This window comes from Eublepharis macularius, chromosome 15, assembly GCF_028583425.1.
Source record: "Eublepharis macularius isolate TG4126 chromosome 15, MPM_Emac_v1.0, whole genome shotgun sequence".
Classification (NCBI taxonomy): Eukaryota; Metazoa; Chordata; class Lepidosauria; order Squamata; family Eublepharidae; genus Eublepharis; species Eublepharis macularius.
The window spans coordinates 53,460,039-53,477,824 of record NC_072804.1 but is presented as its reverse complement, the minus strand read 5'-3'; the positions used below and the strand labels follow the sequence as shown (position 1 = coordinate 53,477,824).

Below are 17,786 nucleotides of genomic sequence, written 5' to 3'. Positions count from 1 at the left end.
TGCCCCCCCATTCATGATCTCTCAGTTCTTCCTTTCTTCCTCAAGCTGCGTTACATCATTGACATGTACACATGGAAAGCATAAAAGAGCCATTGAGAGCCAGTGGGGTTAAAATGTCGGGCTAGGATCTGGGCGGATCGTCCTTCGGTTCCCCACTCTGCCATTTAAGATCGCTGGCTGCCCTTGGGCCACTCACACTCCCTTTAATCTACCTCACAGGGTTGTTTTGAGGATAAAAAGAAGAAAGAAGGATCAAAACAATGTATGAGTTGGAATTCCACGATTGGAATTTGTGTATGTCATTTGGCTCCAAAAAGCATTGGGGGCGGGGGGGAGTGGTTAGATGAGTATAATGTAGCTGGGGGTTAACCCTTCATCTCCCTCAAGACATTCCCCTGATTGATAATGCCTTCTGTCCCCCAGCTTTATTCTAAGGGGGGGATCCTCTTATGGTACCTGTCTTTTTTCCCTTATGGCACCTGTCTTTCCCCCCTTATGGTACCTGTCTTTTTTCCTAAAGCAACATGGATGGGGAGTGGATGGATCATTTCTCAACTGGGGAGGGATTAATCCCATTCCCCTTTATCGTGGCCTTGATTCTTCACTCTGCAGCTGTTTTTGGGGGGGCGGGGGGAGAGTCAAACGTCACAAGCAGAAAAGGTGACTTTTCGAAGTTGACCCACAAATCTCCAGAGAATTCAAGGAAAAGAGAACCAAGATGTTAAAAGCATAGATGTTTTGTTCATAAAATGAGGAAGCAGCCCGAGGCTAAAGGGGGGAAAGAGGTTGAAACACAAGCAAACACATCCACACCTGTATCGGTAGTAGAAGTGAGCTGTGAGCACATACCTCACCACAAATTTTGTTAGTCATACAAGTGCTATTGGACTCTTGCTCTTTTCTACATCCACACCTCTCACTCTGGGTTTAACCCTTCCCTAGAAAATTGTTATAATTACCAAGGTTCTTCCATCGAATTCTTGAAGCAGTAATAAAGAGTGTTTCTGATCATGTATCGAGTTTTTTAAAAAGTTTATTTTGAAGAACACAACATGCATCATAGATCTCTGTGGTTATGGGGCAGGAGTTATGGGCCAGCTATGACTGTCCTTTCCTCTTTGGAGGGTCTGGTGACTTTCACAATTGTAGCTTTGGAAGAAGTTCAGCACTCCAACTTCCCCCTTGTTAACCCTAAGCTGGCACAAGTTTCACTTCTTAAATGACGGAATGCAATTGCTCCGCAATCAAAGCCCTATCCAGCCCAGAGCTGGGACTCCAAAAGCTACCAGCCAAATGTTTCTCGGGATTTCACAGCCATGAAAGGTGGCAACCACCCCAAACAGAGTGGACAGCTATACTGCCTCTGAGCATGGGGGTTCCACTAGGGTTGTCAGCCTCCGGGTGGTGGCTGGAGATCTCCTGGAAATACAACTGATCTCCAGGCCACAGAGATCAGTTCACCTGGAGAAAATGGCTGTTTTGGAGGGTGGATTCTATGGAATTTATTTATTTGATTTATATCCCACCCTCCCCGCGAATGGGCTCAGGGCGGCTCACATCATCATAAAATACAATAAATTACAATAAAACACAATGCAATTGTATTTTATATCATGCTGAGGTCCTTTCCCTCCCCAGACCCTGCCTTCTCCAAGTTTCACCCCCCAAATCTCCAGGGTTTTCCCAGCTTGGAGCTGGCAACCCTAGGTTCCACTGAGCACAACTGACAACAGAGCTTTCCACCAAAAACAAAACAAAACAAACTTCTAAAGTAGCAGTTCCATCACTCTGTCTTGTGGCAATGAATTCCATAAGCACTCTGTATGCACGTGTTTGCATGCTATGTGGCTCTTAAAAACAGCAGAAGCCCAACCCTCCTTAACACCCTCTCTCCATTCTTTAAAAATAAATAAATCAGTTTTTAGGAATTGTGCTTTGTCCAACCCTGGCCTACATTAGCACCTTCAGAACTGGGGCAGCCTGCCTTCCTTCTTCCTCCACCTTTATTCCAGTCCACATAATCTCTTTCCACCCAGGATTGTGCAAAAGCGAGGGAGTGGGAAACTCTGGCATGCTCCCCGGGTAGGCGGCAGGCAGGCTGACCGCTGGGCTTCTTGCATGAACGAACTGGATCTCAGCAAAGGACAGTCAGCCTTCACCTGCAAAAGCAATCACGTTCCGCTTCCACAGCAGTTTTGCACTTCCTTAAAATCTACTTCTGAAGCGCTTAACCGCTGGCTCTCCCTCGAACCAGCGGAACCAACCCATTTCCTAGCAAACATTTCCAAAGACTGAGCCCCTTTGTTAGGATCACAGAGAGGGTGCCTACTCAAGATCACTTTGCACCAACTCCTTAACCCCTGAACCAATTTTTCATACTATTAGGGCAGCTAAAGAGGGCCAGAGACGTCCTCCGTGCTTCCTCCCCCACAGTCCGAAAGCATTCTTCTGGGTGGAGCAGAGGTTGTAACGTAGGCTGGAAGGGAGTAGCTACTCCAGGTGAATTGCAAAGTACAAAGTTCTGTGCAGCGGAAGAGAAAAATCTCAAAACCCGTCGCCTTAGCTTCTGGGCACTCTACTTGCAGACGGCAGCGGAATATGCGTGCAAATGCCCGAAACGCAAGGCCCTGCCTTTCCCATTGGGATTAATCTCAAATCTCTATCACTGTTCTTCCGGTACTGAACATCCCCAGCATGGGTTAGAATCCCAGCCTCACCCAAATATGAAAGGAAATCTACCACTCAGCACTCGAGAGAGTCAATATCGCATTATTGTTTAGAGAAGTAGGCTGTGATCAGAGAGGTCCCCGGCTCTGCCACAAACTCAACGGATGGCTTTGGTCAAGCCGCTTTCTCTCACTCCTGACCCCCGGCCTGGGCCGTTTCCAGATGGCTTACCTGCACCCTCAACGTCGCACCACGTTGCGGGGAAAACACGAAATATTGCGTTTTCTTGCGCGACGTCGCGCAAAACTCACGCGAGAAAATGCGATATTTCACGTTTTCCCCGCAACGTGGCGCAACGTTGCGGGTGCAGGTAAGCCATTTGGAAACGGCCCTAGTCTCCAGTATGGGAATAATCCTTTTGGTCTTCCTTACAGGGCTGTTGTAAAGACCGTAGTGAGAATGTCTGTGAACCCTGACAGTATGCCACAAAAGCTAATGATGAAAAATGATAGAACTGGTCCCTGATCTTGAAGATGTACCCTAAATATGCTCCATTCGGCAACCGGAGACCTTTTAAAACATGCACTCGCCCAGGATACACACCCAAAATATCTGAGAGGTCAGTTCTCTTGTTTTTCTTCAAACCCTTCTTGAGAACTCTGCTTTTCCCTGAAGATTTCAGAGTAACCCATTCGTCCTCATCCCCAACTCATTATGGAGTACGTTTGGCTATTCTTAAAGAAGCCACTTGATGTCTGTTTTACTTTGCTATGACAGACTAACACAGCTACTCTTTGGAAATTCCCATCTCGAACTGTTAAGTACAAATAATGACATTCACATCTTTTACTCCCGACACACTATAACCCCCCCCCCGGATTAACATTCAGATTGTGAAGTCTTTGGGGCAGAGACCTTTTCTTTTTCATAGAGATTTTGTGGCTGGCACCATCAAAGCAAGGTTTGAAAAGGGCAGGCGGGCCAGGGGTTGGCACTGGCTCCAGAACTGCCAATTCACACAATCTGAGCCGCATTGGGTTCCACCAGGCAACCAGCGTCAATTGTTCCTTCCCAGCTCTCACAACAATCCTTAAATCCCAAGTCAAAAGGAGTCCAGTTTCTCCCTCTACTCTCAGAGGTGGCCAGAGGGAGGCTGAGGTTTCCCAGTGGTGACTGATGTGGCCCAGCTGGGATCACCTGGAGAGCAGAAATTCCTGAAGACGGAAGCCTCTCCGAGGCGGCCCAGCTTGGACAAATGACTCATCAGCCCCTGCCAGGCCCCCAGACTCGGGGATGAAAGCAGACGGCGCTTCTTGCTGAAATCCCATCAAGTTTGCACACCCTGCCTTAAGAAGCAGCCCACAGCCGTGGGTAATGGTATCAAGCTTAGACTGAAGTCACTACGGGGCAGATACTCTGCTCAGCTACACAGAGTAGCCTAGGACCAGTCTGCCTCCCAGCCCAATCTACCTCGCAGGGTTGTTGGGAGGACAAGAGAGCATAGGCGCCACCTGACTCTTCTTCAAACAAAAGCAGGATACAATTATGTTTAAGTGGAATATTCCTCTTTTCCAACCAGGAGTGCAGAGGTGGTGGTGAGGATACAAGACTCTCTGCACAAGACATCTTAAACAGGAACGCTCAAGTGAAAGACCTGACACTTGTTCTCCCATTGTGGATACACACGCACAGCTAGGGAGACAGAGTACACTTGAATATAAGTCCACACAGAAAGCAAGTCACTTGAGCATCCCCCCGTAAGATATGTTGTGTAGAGAGACTCATAGAATCACAGAGCCAGAAGCGGTTTTATAGACCATCTAGTCCAACCCCCTGCCCAAGGCAGAAACAGCCTAAAGCTGTGCCCCCGCCCCAATTTAACCTCACAACAGCCCTGCCCTAGTGACCATTGTGGCCCCAAAGGGGAATTGATCCCATTTTATCATGACAACAACCCTGTGAGGTAGGGTCCTACTGAGAAAGGACAACTTGCCAGAGGCCTCTCAGTCAACAGGTATAGTGTTATGGCTAAGAGAGCGAGCCAAGAACTGGGAAGTCCCTGCTTTGAAGGTCACCTCTGCCATGAATTCTTAAGGCAAGCCATTTCCCCCTAATCTGGGGATAATAATACTGACCTTACAGGCTGGTTGTAAGAACTACCAGAAGATTACATATGCAGAAGACTTTGAACATTGCAAGCGTTCTAAAGATGCTAAGCATGAAATTCAGTGCTCTAACCACTACTCAATACTGCCTCTTAGCTCTTACCTTCCTGGTTACTGAGGTTGCCCATCCACCAAACCAGTAGGCAGGAGAGAAAAGAGAGGCCAAAGTGACCCATTTTCCCACCGAATCTCAGCTCCCGAGGCAGTCTAATGTTTCATTGGAGGAGGGCTGGGGCAGGGACGTTTTCTCTCTCCAGCGATCGGACTTCCAACTTTGTTGCGAAGTTAAAAATCCGAAAGACGAGAATCTGTCGCAGAAAACAAGTGACGAAACGCCCGGTGAAGTCAGCACCCCAGAGAACGCTTCAATGATGGATCCAAAGGAGAAGGGGAGGAAAAGAAATCTCACCGGCCAAGAAGCCTGGTGGAAATTCAGAATAATTTCCCAGCTCGAAACTTGCCCGTAGAACAACTGAAGAAGAAGAAAAACAGGGAAATTTGCAAAGGAGCCAAGGTGATAATAAAAGGCTCCTTGCCTCGAACTTCCAAGTTGGGCTTGGCAGCCGCTTGTCACTCCCAGCGCGTTGCTATGTTTTCTTCCCACTCTTTCAAAAGCTGCACCTGATCCGTCCCTCCTCTCTCTTTGCTCTGCCTTCCAAAACAAGCTTAGACAAATAGCTAGATCTCTATATCATAAGAACTTCCTTGCACTCAACTTCTCTGGAAGCGCTCTCGGTTTCCAAAATGCTGACTTCTCCACAAAGCAAGAGAAAAGCAAGAGAGAGAGAAAGAGAGAGAGTAGGAGAAAAGTCCCCTCTCTTTCTCTCTGTCCCTGACTCACCCACTCCTACACACTGTTCAGAAAGTGTTTGCTATGAGGAAGGAGGCCTGAGATTAGCAGCGGGGTGGAGTGGGGGAAAGAGAAGAAGAGCGAGGACCAAGGAAGGGTGTGAAAATTCCAGCCAGCCAGAGGAGGGTTAATGGGAGGAGAGGCACAGAAGACCGAAAAACTTTTCTTAAAGTTACACGCACATGAATGCACACCCCTGCCAAAAAACCAAAGCAGGCAGACTGCAGGCGCTCTGGAGAAAGGATGGAATCATGAAGGCAGCAACTTGAAAAAGGAGAGTGCTGACTTGCTGACTTCTTCTGGCAGCGACGGCAAAGAGACTTGGTCAAGTCCACACAGCAATCTGTGGCAGAGGAGGAAACAGCCCCCCGAGAGGGGAAAAAATCTGCTGCAAGATTCCACAGAGAGCTTTTGGAATGATTTAAACAATAACGAGAGCCATTGCAGCACAGCTTCAGATGGGTAGCCGTGTTGGTCTGCAGCAGAACAGCAGGATTTGAGCTCGGTGGCAACTTAAGGACCAATGAGATAGCGTAGCCATTTGAGTGTCAGACTAGAATCTGAGAGACCTGGGTTCGAATCCCAATTCTGCCACTGATGCTTGCTGGGTGACCTTGGGCCAATCATACACTCTCAGCCTAATGCACCTCACATGGTTGTTGTAAGAATAAAAAAGAGGACAGGGGAATAAAGTACAGAGTGAGCTGACCTGGGGCCCCGTTGGTAAGAAAGGCAGGGTTTTAACGAAGTAAATAAATAAATGCTTTGAGAAACCTTTGCTTTTAAGAGGTGGGGGATGATTCCCTCATCCCCAATGACCTCATATTCTTAATCCCAGCCTAAAAGCACTTTACACCTTCATATTTTTTTTTAAATTTAAGACATTTTGGTATCACCTTTGCTGGGTTCGAGGTGGTTTTACAAATATTCATAATAAAATCCTCTGAACAGTAAAAACCATTCATTAAATCTCACTCCGAATACAATAGCTGGCACAGTACAAAGCTGAAGAGTGGGGCATTAACTCAGCAGTTTTTTAAAAATAATTAGATTTATAATACAAACAAATCACGACAAAAGAGGTGGCGAAAGTTAGCAGACCAGAGAAGGAAGGAAAAAAACAAACCCTGTATCTTGTCCATAAAACTGAAACTGAGTTAGTTCCACCCCAAGAATCCTTAAGAGATATTAAATATGATAATAAAAACACATGCCGAAGATGTTATTAATCAAAGCAGCCACAAGCTTGAGCGAGCTGCATAGCAGCTATTATTAATATTTTATTAAGATCGAGAAAAGGGGATGGGGGAAAGGACCTTGCTCCTTACCACTTTTGCTCAGCAAGGTTTTCAACCACACCTACTAGCTATAACTCTTGTCCAGCACATGGAAATGGAATCCAGGGGCTTTTCTCTCCTCTGCAAAAAAAATAACAAGAGCACATGTGCTGGATCAGGTCCAAAGGTCCATCTATTCCAGCATCCCCTTCCCACAGTGAGTAGACAGATGCCCCCAAAAGCCCACATACAGGGGCTCAGAGGTTAAACCTCCCCCCAAAATGTGGCTCCCTCCATCACAGATATCAGAGGGTTATACTGCCCCTGAATATGGTGGCTCCACTTAGCTATGGCTCAAAAACATTGATGGATTTATCCTCCGTGGATTTGTTTAAGCCCCTTTTAAAGCCAACTAGCCTAGCAGCTGCAGCTGCATCATGTGGCAGTGAATTCCACAAGACCATTCGTCTCCGGATGAGGTGGCACTTCCTTTTGCCTGTCCATAATTTACTGCCTGTGAGTTTAATGGGGTTCCTGCAGACTCTAATATTACGGGAGAGGGAGGGAAACGTTCTCTGTATCCTCTCTCTCCCTCCATCCCATGTATAATGTTATAATCCTCTATCACGTTCCCCCCTTAGTCGATGGTTCTCCAAACTAAAAAAGCCCCAGACCTCCTGAAGTCTTTCAGGGTGTTGCAACCATCACTATTTTCTGCATTTCGGCAACTTTCCCTGGAGCGACAATATCCTTTTCAAGATACAGCAAGCAGAACTGTACTCCGGGTTCCAAATGCAGCCGCACTGAACTATCTATATAAGGACATGGTGAGTCCTGGCCGTTTTTTCTCTGCAGCCTGCAGGGCCTTCACCATTCAGGCTCGAATGTGGCTTTTTCCGCTGCGGCAGCACAGAAGAGTGGACAGTTCATCCTCCACAACCCGCCTGGGCAACACTTCACGCCCTCTCCATTGGCTACACTCCCCCGCCCCAATTGTCTCTTCTCTGGCACAGTTAGGTAATTTTAGACTCTGCGCTGAATGGTCCCGGGAGAGCCCCTTCAGATGCCAACACATACTTCAAACATCTATGTGCCCCCCTCCCTGCTGAGCATATGGGCCCCAAGTTCTGCCTGCAAGCCCAGCCCCTGAGGGTATCCACGTCTCTCTTCTCGCTGGGCAGCCAACTCTCCCTTTCCCAACTTTGTAAAAATAAATAAAATACACGAGAAAAAGGACTTTCAAACACCCCATTGTTTGTGTGTTTGGTGGTCCCTGCCATGTCTATTTACTCGAGCTCGAGATTGCTGGAGTTAGTTAACCATTACCCATCATGAAGGGTAGTCGGGAAACCAATCGTATTAACAGAAAACAGCTCTATCCAAGAACTGGCTTGTGGTAATGGGACTTTATATGGGTTGGAGAGGGTGGAATTCTCAAGCACCTTCCTGTCCCCACAGCAGCTTGCAAAAACTCAACTGCGAAAGATCCTAGATAATAGCAAAATCAAAAAGAGTCCAGTAGCACCTTTAAGACTAACCAATTTTATTGTAGCATAAGCTTTCGAGAATCAAGTTTTCTTCGTCAGATGCATGGTACAGAAACTGGTCAAATATAGAAGAGGAGGGAGGGGAGGGGAGGAGAGAGAAGATGCAATTAGGGGGGGAGAGGGAGGAGGTTAGTCTTAAAGGTGCTACTGGACTCTTTTTGATTTTGCTACTACAGACTAACACAAAACTAACAAGGGCAACCCTAGTACAAATTAGCAGGAACAACAAACCAGGGCTACGATATAGTCAAAAATTGAGTGTAATCTAATTACTCATAATACAAAGTGCAAAAGTGCTATAAATACATACATAGTTGTAAGCCAATTTATACAGAATCAACTTCAAGTACATAGATACAGGTAAGTAGCAAGTATATAATTGTGCAAAATGTCACTGTCCGGAACAAATCTTATCAATTAAAGTGCAAATGCCAAAAATGTCAAAGAAGAATCGGTAGGTGGGAGCTTGTGCCAAAGAAACATTAACAGTCCATGGAGTCAAAGCATATATAGAAGCAAACGCCGACGGGGACTTGCAGGCAAATAACATTAACCCGTTTCGTGAGTATCACTCCTCACTTCCTCCTGGGCGTGTAACAATTCGGACTGCACATAAGTATGAGGATAGCACAACAGACTCTCCCACCGTTCCTCCAACACGTGATTCACGGAGGGGGGATTCTCAAGCACCTTCCTGTCCCCACAGCAGCTTGCAAAAACTCAACTGTGAAAGATCCTAGATAATAGCAAAATCAAAAAGAGTCCAGTAGCACCTTTAAGACTAACCAATTTTATTGTAGCATAAGCTTTCGAGAATCAAGTTCTCTACGTCAGATGCATGGTACAGAAACTGGTCAAATATAGAAGAGGAGGGGGGAGGAGGGGAGGAGAGAGGAGATGCAATTAGGAGGGGAGAGGGAGGAGGTTAGTCTTAAAGGTGCTACTGGACTCTTTTTGATTTTGCTACTACAGACTAACACGGTCAACTCCTCTGGATCTAGATAATAGCAGGATCACCATGTACAGCAAACTGCTTTACAAGTTAAAACTTCCTGGCCTGGAAATGTAGATTCGGCCACATAATTTATGGCTGTCACACAGTTGTTGAGGGCATTGGGGCAGAGGCGGCTGGAAAACAAAAAGATGTTGATTGGCAACCAGGTTGTCTTTTCCATAATCTTTGCCTCAGTTCCCGTACCGGCAAAATGGGAGCAGGAACAGTAGGATGAAAATCTGAAGTTGTTAAAAAATGCCACAGTGTTCGTACTGCCTTGCTGTGCCCACTTCTTGATCTATGCTGAAAGTGAAGCTGACAAAACAACGTTAATACTTCCATTCAGATCAGAGTCTTAAATCCAAAGACATTTCATGGCGGTGGAAACAGCCATCAAGTCATAGCTGACTGACGGCAACCCCTGCTGGGGTTTTCATGGCAAGAGTCAAAGAGAGGTAGTTTGCCATCGCCTGCCTCTGCAACCCTCGTCTTCATTGGAGGGCTCCCATCCAATTACTAACCAAGGCCAACCCTGCTTAGCTTCTGAGATCTGGTTCACCTGGGCTATCCAGGCCAGGATAAAAGACATTTCATATTACTTAAAACAAAAGAGATGCCATAGATCTCTGCCATTTTTTCTCCCACTTCGCTCAGAATGCATACCCTCAACTAGAGATCAATTAGGGTAAAACTCCAAGTTGAAAAACTAGCCTGTGCGAAGGACATTCAAAATATTCCTTTGCACGGGCAGCGTAATTTCCCCTCCATGCAGAATCACCAGCGGCAACTCACAGACAGGGTGCTTGAGTCTTGGGAACTTCCATTATAGAAAACAATTTTGCCTGCAGCTGAACTCTTGCAAAGCTTATCTCAAATGTCTTTCTTTTCTCGCTTGAAAAATGTGATATTTGCTCTTTCCAGGACGATCTTATCTTCTTGCCTTCCTCTTTTATCCCATTTTTCAAACTGCTCAGTGTACACAGCTGTCCCTTCTTCATTTGATCCTCACATTTCAGTGCTATGTAAAAGTACTGCACAGGTAGCAAAATAACTAACCTGGCAGCACTTGAGACAAAGCTAATCAAGGCAGAAGACGACAAGGAGAGAACAGATAAAATGCTAAGGTCAAACAAACAAACAAACAAACAAAAAGCAAGAGTTTTGTGGCACCACAAAGACTGACACATTTTTACGCAAGTGTAAACTTTTGTAGGCTAGTGTCTGCTTCCTCAGCTGCATGAGGTGGCTCCACAGTTATATCCACACTTTATATATGTGTAACAACAAGATTATGAAAAGTGCAAACAGCAGCAGGGTCAAGAGGCCATGAAATGGAAGTTCAGGGTGTGATGTAATTATGTAAAATCCAAATGTAATCAAGGAAACTGCATATAAGGGTAACTCCTTTTTTTAAAAAAACTACTTTTAATATCACACCCTTTATTCCTGACACCCACAGCCTTTTGGCTCTTCTGCTTTTTTCTCCAGAATTAGGAGAACTAGGACTCCTCCAAGAGGTGGCTGGAGATCTCTCAGAATTACAACTGATCTCCAGGTCATAGGGATCAGTTCCTCTCGAGAAAATGGAAACTTCGTATGGGTGAACTCTATGGTATTATACACTACTGAGGTCACTGCTCTCTGCAAACCCCGTCCTCTCCAGGCTCCACCCCCAAATCTCCATACCTGCCAAATGAGAATGCACCTCACACACCTGACGAAGTGCGTTCTAGCTCAAGAGCGCACAGGCAGGGATAAAAACGTGTCAGTATTTTATGATCCACAAGACTCCTTCCTTGCCTGTTTTGACTTGCAACAGCTTAACATGGCTCACTTCTACCTGGAGGATGCCAAACTAGGCAGATCAGGTGTAGAAGCTCCTGTGGTTAAAACTGTGTTAACCTTAAAGGAGCCATAGGAGTCTTCTTTCATTTTAATCCCAGAGGCTGGGTTTGGCTTCCTTCTCGCTCCCCTTCCCCCTATCTTCTTCTCATTCACACTGGATGGGGGGAAAAAGAGACTTCCGAAGCAGCAGACCCCATATTTCACATTCCAGCTGTCCCATGAGGATAGTCAAGTGGGCTTGAACCAGGAATAAATCCTGTTTACTGGGCAAAGCCTTGCAAAACAAAACCCCTCGTGCGCTTCTCTCCAGCTCAGAAGTTGCACATTCCTGACTTGTCCTGGGGGACCATGGTTGGCTGTGCTTCACTCCTTCTAGAAAAAGGGATCACTGAGAGCAAAAGGGCTATTATCAGGGCTTTTTTTCAGCGGGAACGTGGTGGAATGGAGTTCCAGAACCTCTTGAAAATGGTCACATGGCTGGTGGCCCCGCCCCGATCTCCAGACAGAGGGGAGTTGAGATTGCCCTCCGCGCCTCTTGGCGCGGAGGGCAATCTCAACTCCCCTCTGTCTGGAGATCAGGGGGCGGGGCCACCAGCCATGTGACCATTTTCTCCAAGGGCAACCCACTGACTTCCACCACCTCTTTTCCCAGAAAAAAAGCCCTGGCTATTATTATTGATTGACTTATACAACACATTAGAGCACTTAGCAGGTCTCTGCCCCAAGGAGTTTACAGTCTCAAATTTGGGAGGGGGAGGCGGGAGTAAAGAGAAGAAAGATTTGCTTTCATTTCCTTACTTGTACTTAGGCTTAGTTACAGGAGAGGTGCAGACTAGAATGTTAAAACAAGTCAAGCCAAGGGGCCACAGAGGATACATAGCTTGGACCAGAGAGGTAGCATTGCTGAAAATTGCCAGCTAGCCACTGGCACCTAGTAGCCACCCAGGGCAGCTGCCCACTTGGAACCTTCCTGGTAAACTCAAGGGCAATCCATGTCTGACAGGCAACAAAACTACTGCAGGAACCTTTAGTTTGTGAGGCAGGGAAGCACTCTCGTTAAATAAATAAAATAATAAAAGAATAGAGAACTAAAACTCCTGTTCTTGGTCGCCAATGCTCCCGCTCTTGGTCGCCAGTGCCCCCAACTCTTCCCGTTAAAATCAAGCAAGTGTTGGGAGGATCCCTGGCTGGTTGAGAAGGGATGTCAGACCTTTCCCCTGGTTTAGAAAGGCCAACACATCAGAAACAAGCAAGCACATTTGAGCGGTGGGAGTGCAAGCAGAGCAGATATGGAGACGGTTCTTCGGCCAAGGACAGAGAAGTTTCCTTGAGGCAGCAAAGATAAGAAGACATCCTGCCCTGCCCGTGGCCTTTCTGTGTCAGGGGAGGAAAAACCAAAGGAGGGTGCAGAGGGAACACTTTCTGGGCTTCAGCTCTTTAGAGAAACTGGAAGATGGCTTGAGGAATGAATGGATTCAGGCCGTATTTCCACTCCTCCTTGCCGTAAATTTGATGGTCAAGCCCTATCAGGAGGGCAAGTCAAACTAGGCCATCTGCAGACATGGTAGGGGGTTTATGAATACCTGGGGGACCAGACCTCCCAGATATATAGTGTGTGTTATGTGCTGTCAAGTCACTGCTGACCTATGGCGACCCAATGAATGAAAGACCTCCAAAACATCCTATCATTAACAGACTTGCTCAGATCCTGCAAACTGGAGGATGTCACTTAAGTACGATATATAGTTGCAGAAAAAAAATATTTGGAGGATGGAAATGGGTCAGCTTCAGCTCCGTTGGTACAGGCAGGACTAAACAGTGCACATCATCTCCGCATCCTCAACCCTGGATTCTCAGCTGCGAGATCCCAGCCAGATTCATAATGGAATGAACCCACAAGCCTTTCTCAATACAGACTCTTATCCAGCATACAGAAGCGTAGGTATTCCATTTATACAAGATGCTCCAAGGGCAATGAACGTGGCTCTCTCCTTCTCCGTTTTATCCTTACAACATCCCAGCAAGGTAGAACATGGCTCTCTCCCTCTCCGTTTTATCCTTACAACGTCCAGGCAAGGTAGGTTAGACTGAGCATCACAGGAGATGCTCAAAATGGGGATAATGTAGGATAAAATGCAGGCCACAGGGCCGTTGTGGCTCCTGTAAGGACTGAAAAATAACAGCCGTTGCTTTGATTTCTTCATTCTCAAGTGCTGATGTGATTTCTATGGTTATCAGAGCACCCCCTGGTGGTTGACATTCTAGTATTGTGGCAAATCTTACACCAGCTCAAAAATTGACTGCTTTCTCCATTCCCACCCCCCTTCTCTTCAATACCTGACAAAAAAGGCTTCAGCCTCATTAATCTTTAGACTTCAAGGGACCACAAGGATCATTTTTGGGTCCCCCCCCCCTTCTTGCAACCCATGACAACTCGGAATTAACTTTCCTTTCTGGAGCCAAGGACGAGGAGATTGGCAAATGCTATTTTAATCATCCTTAGCGGATTGCCAGGATCCTTTAAGAGTTGGGAACCAGCAGTTCTGCTTTGTCACCGCCTCCTTTTAGAACTGAGAAATGGCAGATTGCAGCAAATGGGATTCTGTAATACCTAGGCTTAAATTTTGACATTTCTATTAAAAAAATAAATAAGCTGGAGCCGGCTCGGAAGCGTCACTCTGATCAGGGAATGTTCTCCCTTCGTCTCAGAACGTTGTGTGCGCGCAGTGGTGATTTTTGGCCCAGCGTTTCAGGAGAGAGACACTGTCTTAACCAGGGCTTTTTTTCAGCAGGAACGCGGTGGAATGGAGTTCCGGCACCGCTTGAAAATGGTCACATGGCCGGTGGCCCCGCCCCCTGATCTCCAGACAGAGGGGAGTTTAGATTGCCCTCCGCGCCGCTGAACGGCACAGAGGGCAATCTCAACTCCCCTCTGTCTGGAGATCAGGGGGCGGGGCCACCAGCCATGTGACCATTTTCGCCGAGGGCAATTTAAACTTTAAAAAACTCCTGCCTGGTTCCAGATGACCCAAAGTGATGTCATTGTGTGGTCCTGTGCTGGCAACCCACTGAGTTCCACCACCTCTTTTCCCAGAAGAAAAGCCCTGGTCTTAACTGATTGCTTGTCCTAGGCCAGTCCCAGGGATAAGTCCCGATCCAAACAAAGACAAGGAGACAGACCGAGAGAAAGGCCCGGGGTGTGGCATTCTGCAAAAAGACCATGGGCAACCTCCACAGAAGGGGACTGTCACATAGTACACCAATGACACAGCGCATCTTAATGGGTTTATTAAGAAAGTGTTGAAATCTGCTTTACCCGGCAGCCAGTTCTAACCAGCTTTCTGTCCTTTTTTAACCAGCTCCTAACTGATCTATTTGCTAGCTTCAGAAATACAAAACAGACTTGTGCGGTGTTTTTCTTGTTCACAGGCCAAAGGACGAGAAACTTGCTAAGGTTCAAACTCACCACCACAACAAAAGAGAGACTGTCACGGCCTTGTGCGAAAAGATAACACTTAGCCACGAGGCCATTTGCGCCTGGCCACTAATGCAGAAGATGAGATCGGGCAAGGTACAGGTTATCACAGAAGCTGGTGAAATCTCCTTTTCTTATACAGCTATTACGGCTGGAGACGCTCCCCCCCCTTCCTCTTCCATTGGGTAATCCTATCAACTGCACAGCTGTCCACAGAGACTCTCCACCCTTCCCAGACCTCATGCTGAATCGCCAAATTCTGTCAAGAAAACAAGCGTCATCCTCCCGGCACTGTGGGGCCTCCTGAAGGTCATGCAACAGCAGTAGAGGACGGTAACCACTTGTGCCCCAGAGCCAGGGTTATCCGGGGCTGTTATGGGCCAGATGTGTAGCTGCCAACCTGCAGGCAAGCCTGCTTTCCCCCTCGGCCTGCCTCTTCATTTGTTTCCGCAGAGGAAAATGCCCTTTCCAACCCGGCGGGTGGCTAAGTGCCCAGCTGTTGCCATCTGGTTCCAGATGTTTTCCTCAGCAACAGTTGCATGAAACTCAGAGCCTGCAGGCCAGCTGAGACCACACCCTGTCCCCATTTTGTGCAACAACGGAGCTCGCCCAGGGATCTGAAACAAACCTGTCCAAAAAAACAGGGTTAGCCTTGGGCTAAGTTTGAACCTCCTGGTTTTCCTGTATTTTGACACGGTCATATATCCCGTTTTCTTCTTACAGTAATGCCCTTGAAAGTTCCCCTTCTCTCTCACACTCAGTGCCTTATGAACAGTCCCTCCTTCCTAGAGACAATCTGTTTTCACTGTCCATTTTACTCTTGGGGAGGATTCGGGATATCTTTTTGAAAAATGTTGGGCCATGCTGAAAGAGTGCCAGCTGTCAGCCTCCACTTTCACCCCAGACCTGGGGATCAGATTTCTGAAAGGTTGGCAGGAGGGAGGAACTGGGAAACAGCAAATGCAACCTGTCTTTACTGTACAGGAGCTTTGGTGCAAGCGCATGAACACCAAGAAGCCACATAGTACCCAGCTGAGAGTTTATAAGTGACAGCAGACAAAGCTCAGGAGTGCATGCTGTGGAGAAAATCAACACAGCAGAGAACTGGCCCCCAACCAAGATTATTCATCCATTTCAGCTCCCCTCCATGCAAGAAACTTTCCCGATGCATGAACCTCTGGAAACAGGGGAAGGTTCTTTGCACCAAAGCGCCACTCCATCCTCAGGAACCAACAATTTACATAGGCAACGAGGTGCCCAAGACTGCCTGTGATCACTCAGACATCGGTAGTTTGGCAAAATCTCTACAATCTGAGCATCTTGGCAGATGTTCGTTTCCCTTTCTTAAGGCGTATCATTCTTGCAGTGGGCTTGGAGATACCTCAGGAAATGTGTTTGCGCTCCAGATGTGGCCCAAGCAGGCTTGCCAACAGGCAAGATTTCTAGGACGACCGGCTTTGCAGCTTCTTGCTTGCCACTCAAAGCCATCAGAATTACGTAACTTCAGAAAATGAGAGACACCTTTGTTTGATCTACAAAGCCGAGGCAGGTTGCAGCATTCTGGGATTAGAAACAGGGGGAGAGGCTCAGCCAAGCCAACCCCATCAGCTCTGTTTCCAGGGACGGGAGATTCACAGGCAAGTGAAAGAGCGTGCATGCTCCCTTTCTCCTTGATGCTGTTAAAGAGTGATGCTGTAATGTCTGCACTGGGCCACGCATACAGCAGGGCTCCCACTATGCGCGCTTCCAAGAGACACAGCTTGGCCCAAGTGCACTGAACAGCGCAGGGAGGAGCTGTTTCAAAGTGCATTCCTGAGACATGACCACCAGGGCTTTTTTTCAGCAGGAACGTGGTGGAACGGAATTCCGGCACGTCTTAAAAATGGTCACATGGCCAGTGGCCCCGCCCCCGATCTCCAGACAGAGGGGAGTTTAGATCGCCCTCCGTGGCAATCTAAACTCCCCTCTGTCTGGAGATCAGGGGACGGGGCCACCAGCCATGTGACCATTTTCGCCTAGGGCGATTTAAACTTTAAAAAACTCCCTTGTTCCAGCTGATCCAAAGTGACGTCATTGTGCGGTCCTGAGTTCCACCACCTCTTTTCCCAGAAAAAAAGCTCTGATGACCACCATTATTAACAAAGTAAAACAAAAAATCTCATCTTTCACGTAAGAAGGTCAAACCCATGAGCGAGGCAGCTATTTTAGTCTCAGGCTGGGTTGGTTTTGAGGAACTGGTGGCTGGCACACCAGAGAGGTGGCAATCACATGCCAACTGCTTGTTGTCAGGGCTCTGCGTGTGCCACAGGGCTGCCAAGGCGGCCAGGGCTAGGAGTATCTGGTAACCTGGCATAGAATTTAGGACCCGAGAGGCACGTTTGAGGCAGTTGCCCCACACTGGTGTTGCCTTTGCTGCGAACTGATCTGCAGAAAATCAATCCCCTTTCATATGGTCTGTACACCTAGTGAAGAGGGTTTCTCACTCCTTGGGATAAAGCAGAAGGGTGTGTGTGTGTGTGTCCTACCTCACCTCATGCAGAAACCCAAACCGGCAAAATAGTAAAAAGTCCAGTAGCACCTTTAAGACAACCAACTTTATTGAGGCATAAGCTTTCGAGAACCACAGCGGTGGTTCTCAAAGGCCAACGATGCATCTGATGAAGAGAGCTGTGGTTCTCGAAAGCCAACGATGCATCTGCTGAAGAGAGCTGTGGTTCTCGAAAGCCAACGATGCATCTGCTGAAGAGAGCTGTGGTTCTCGAAAGCTGACGATGCATCTGATGAAGAGAGCTGTGGTTCTCGAAAGCTGACGATGCATCTGATGAAGAGAGCTGTGGTTCTCGAAAGCTTATGCCTCAATAAAGTTGGCTAGTCTTGAAGGTGCTACCGGGCTTTTTAATATTTTGCAACTACAGACTAACTCCTCTGGATCCAAAACCAGCCAGCAGAGCAATGTCAAATCAAAG

General features: G+C 47.2%; 1 protein-coding gene across 1 annotated transcript in view; it reads right to left on the bottom strand.

The window, feature by feature from the left end:
* AXL (AXL receptor tyrosine kinase) overlaps window positions 1-5,756 on the bottom strand; it is a 60,102-nt gene extending 54,346 nt beyond the window's left edge. The window contains 1 exon segment of the mRNA XM_054999499.1: window positions 4,936-5,756. Within this exon segment, the coding sequence (XP_054855474.1) occupies window positions 4,936-5,008 (73 nt within the window). The 5' untranslated portion in view covers window positions 5,009-5,756.
* Between the last annotated feature and the right edge of the window lie 12,030 nt (window positions 5,757-17,786).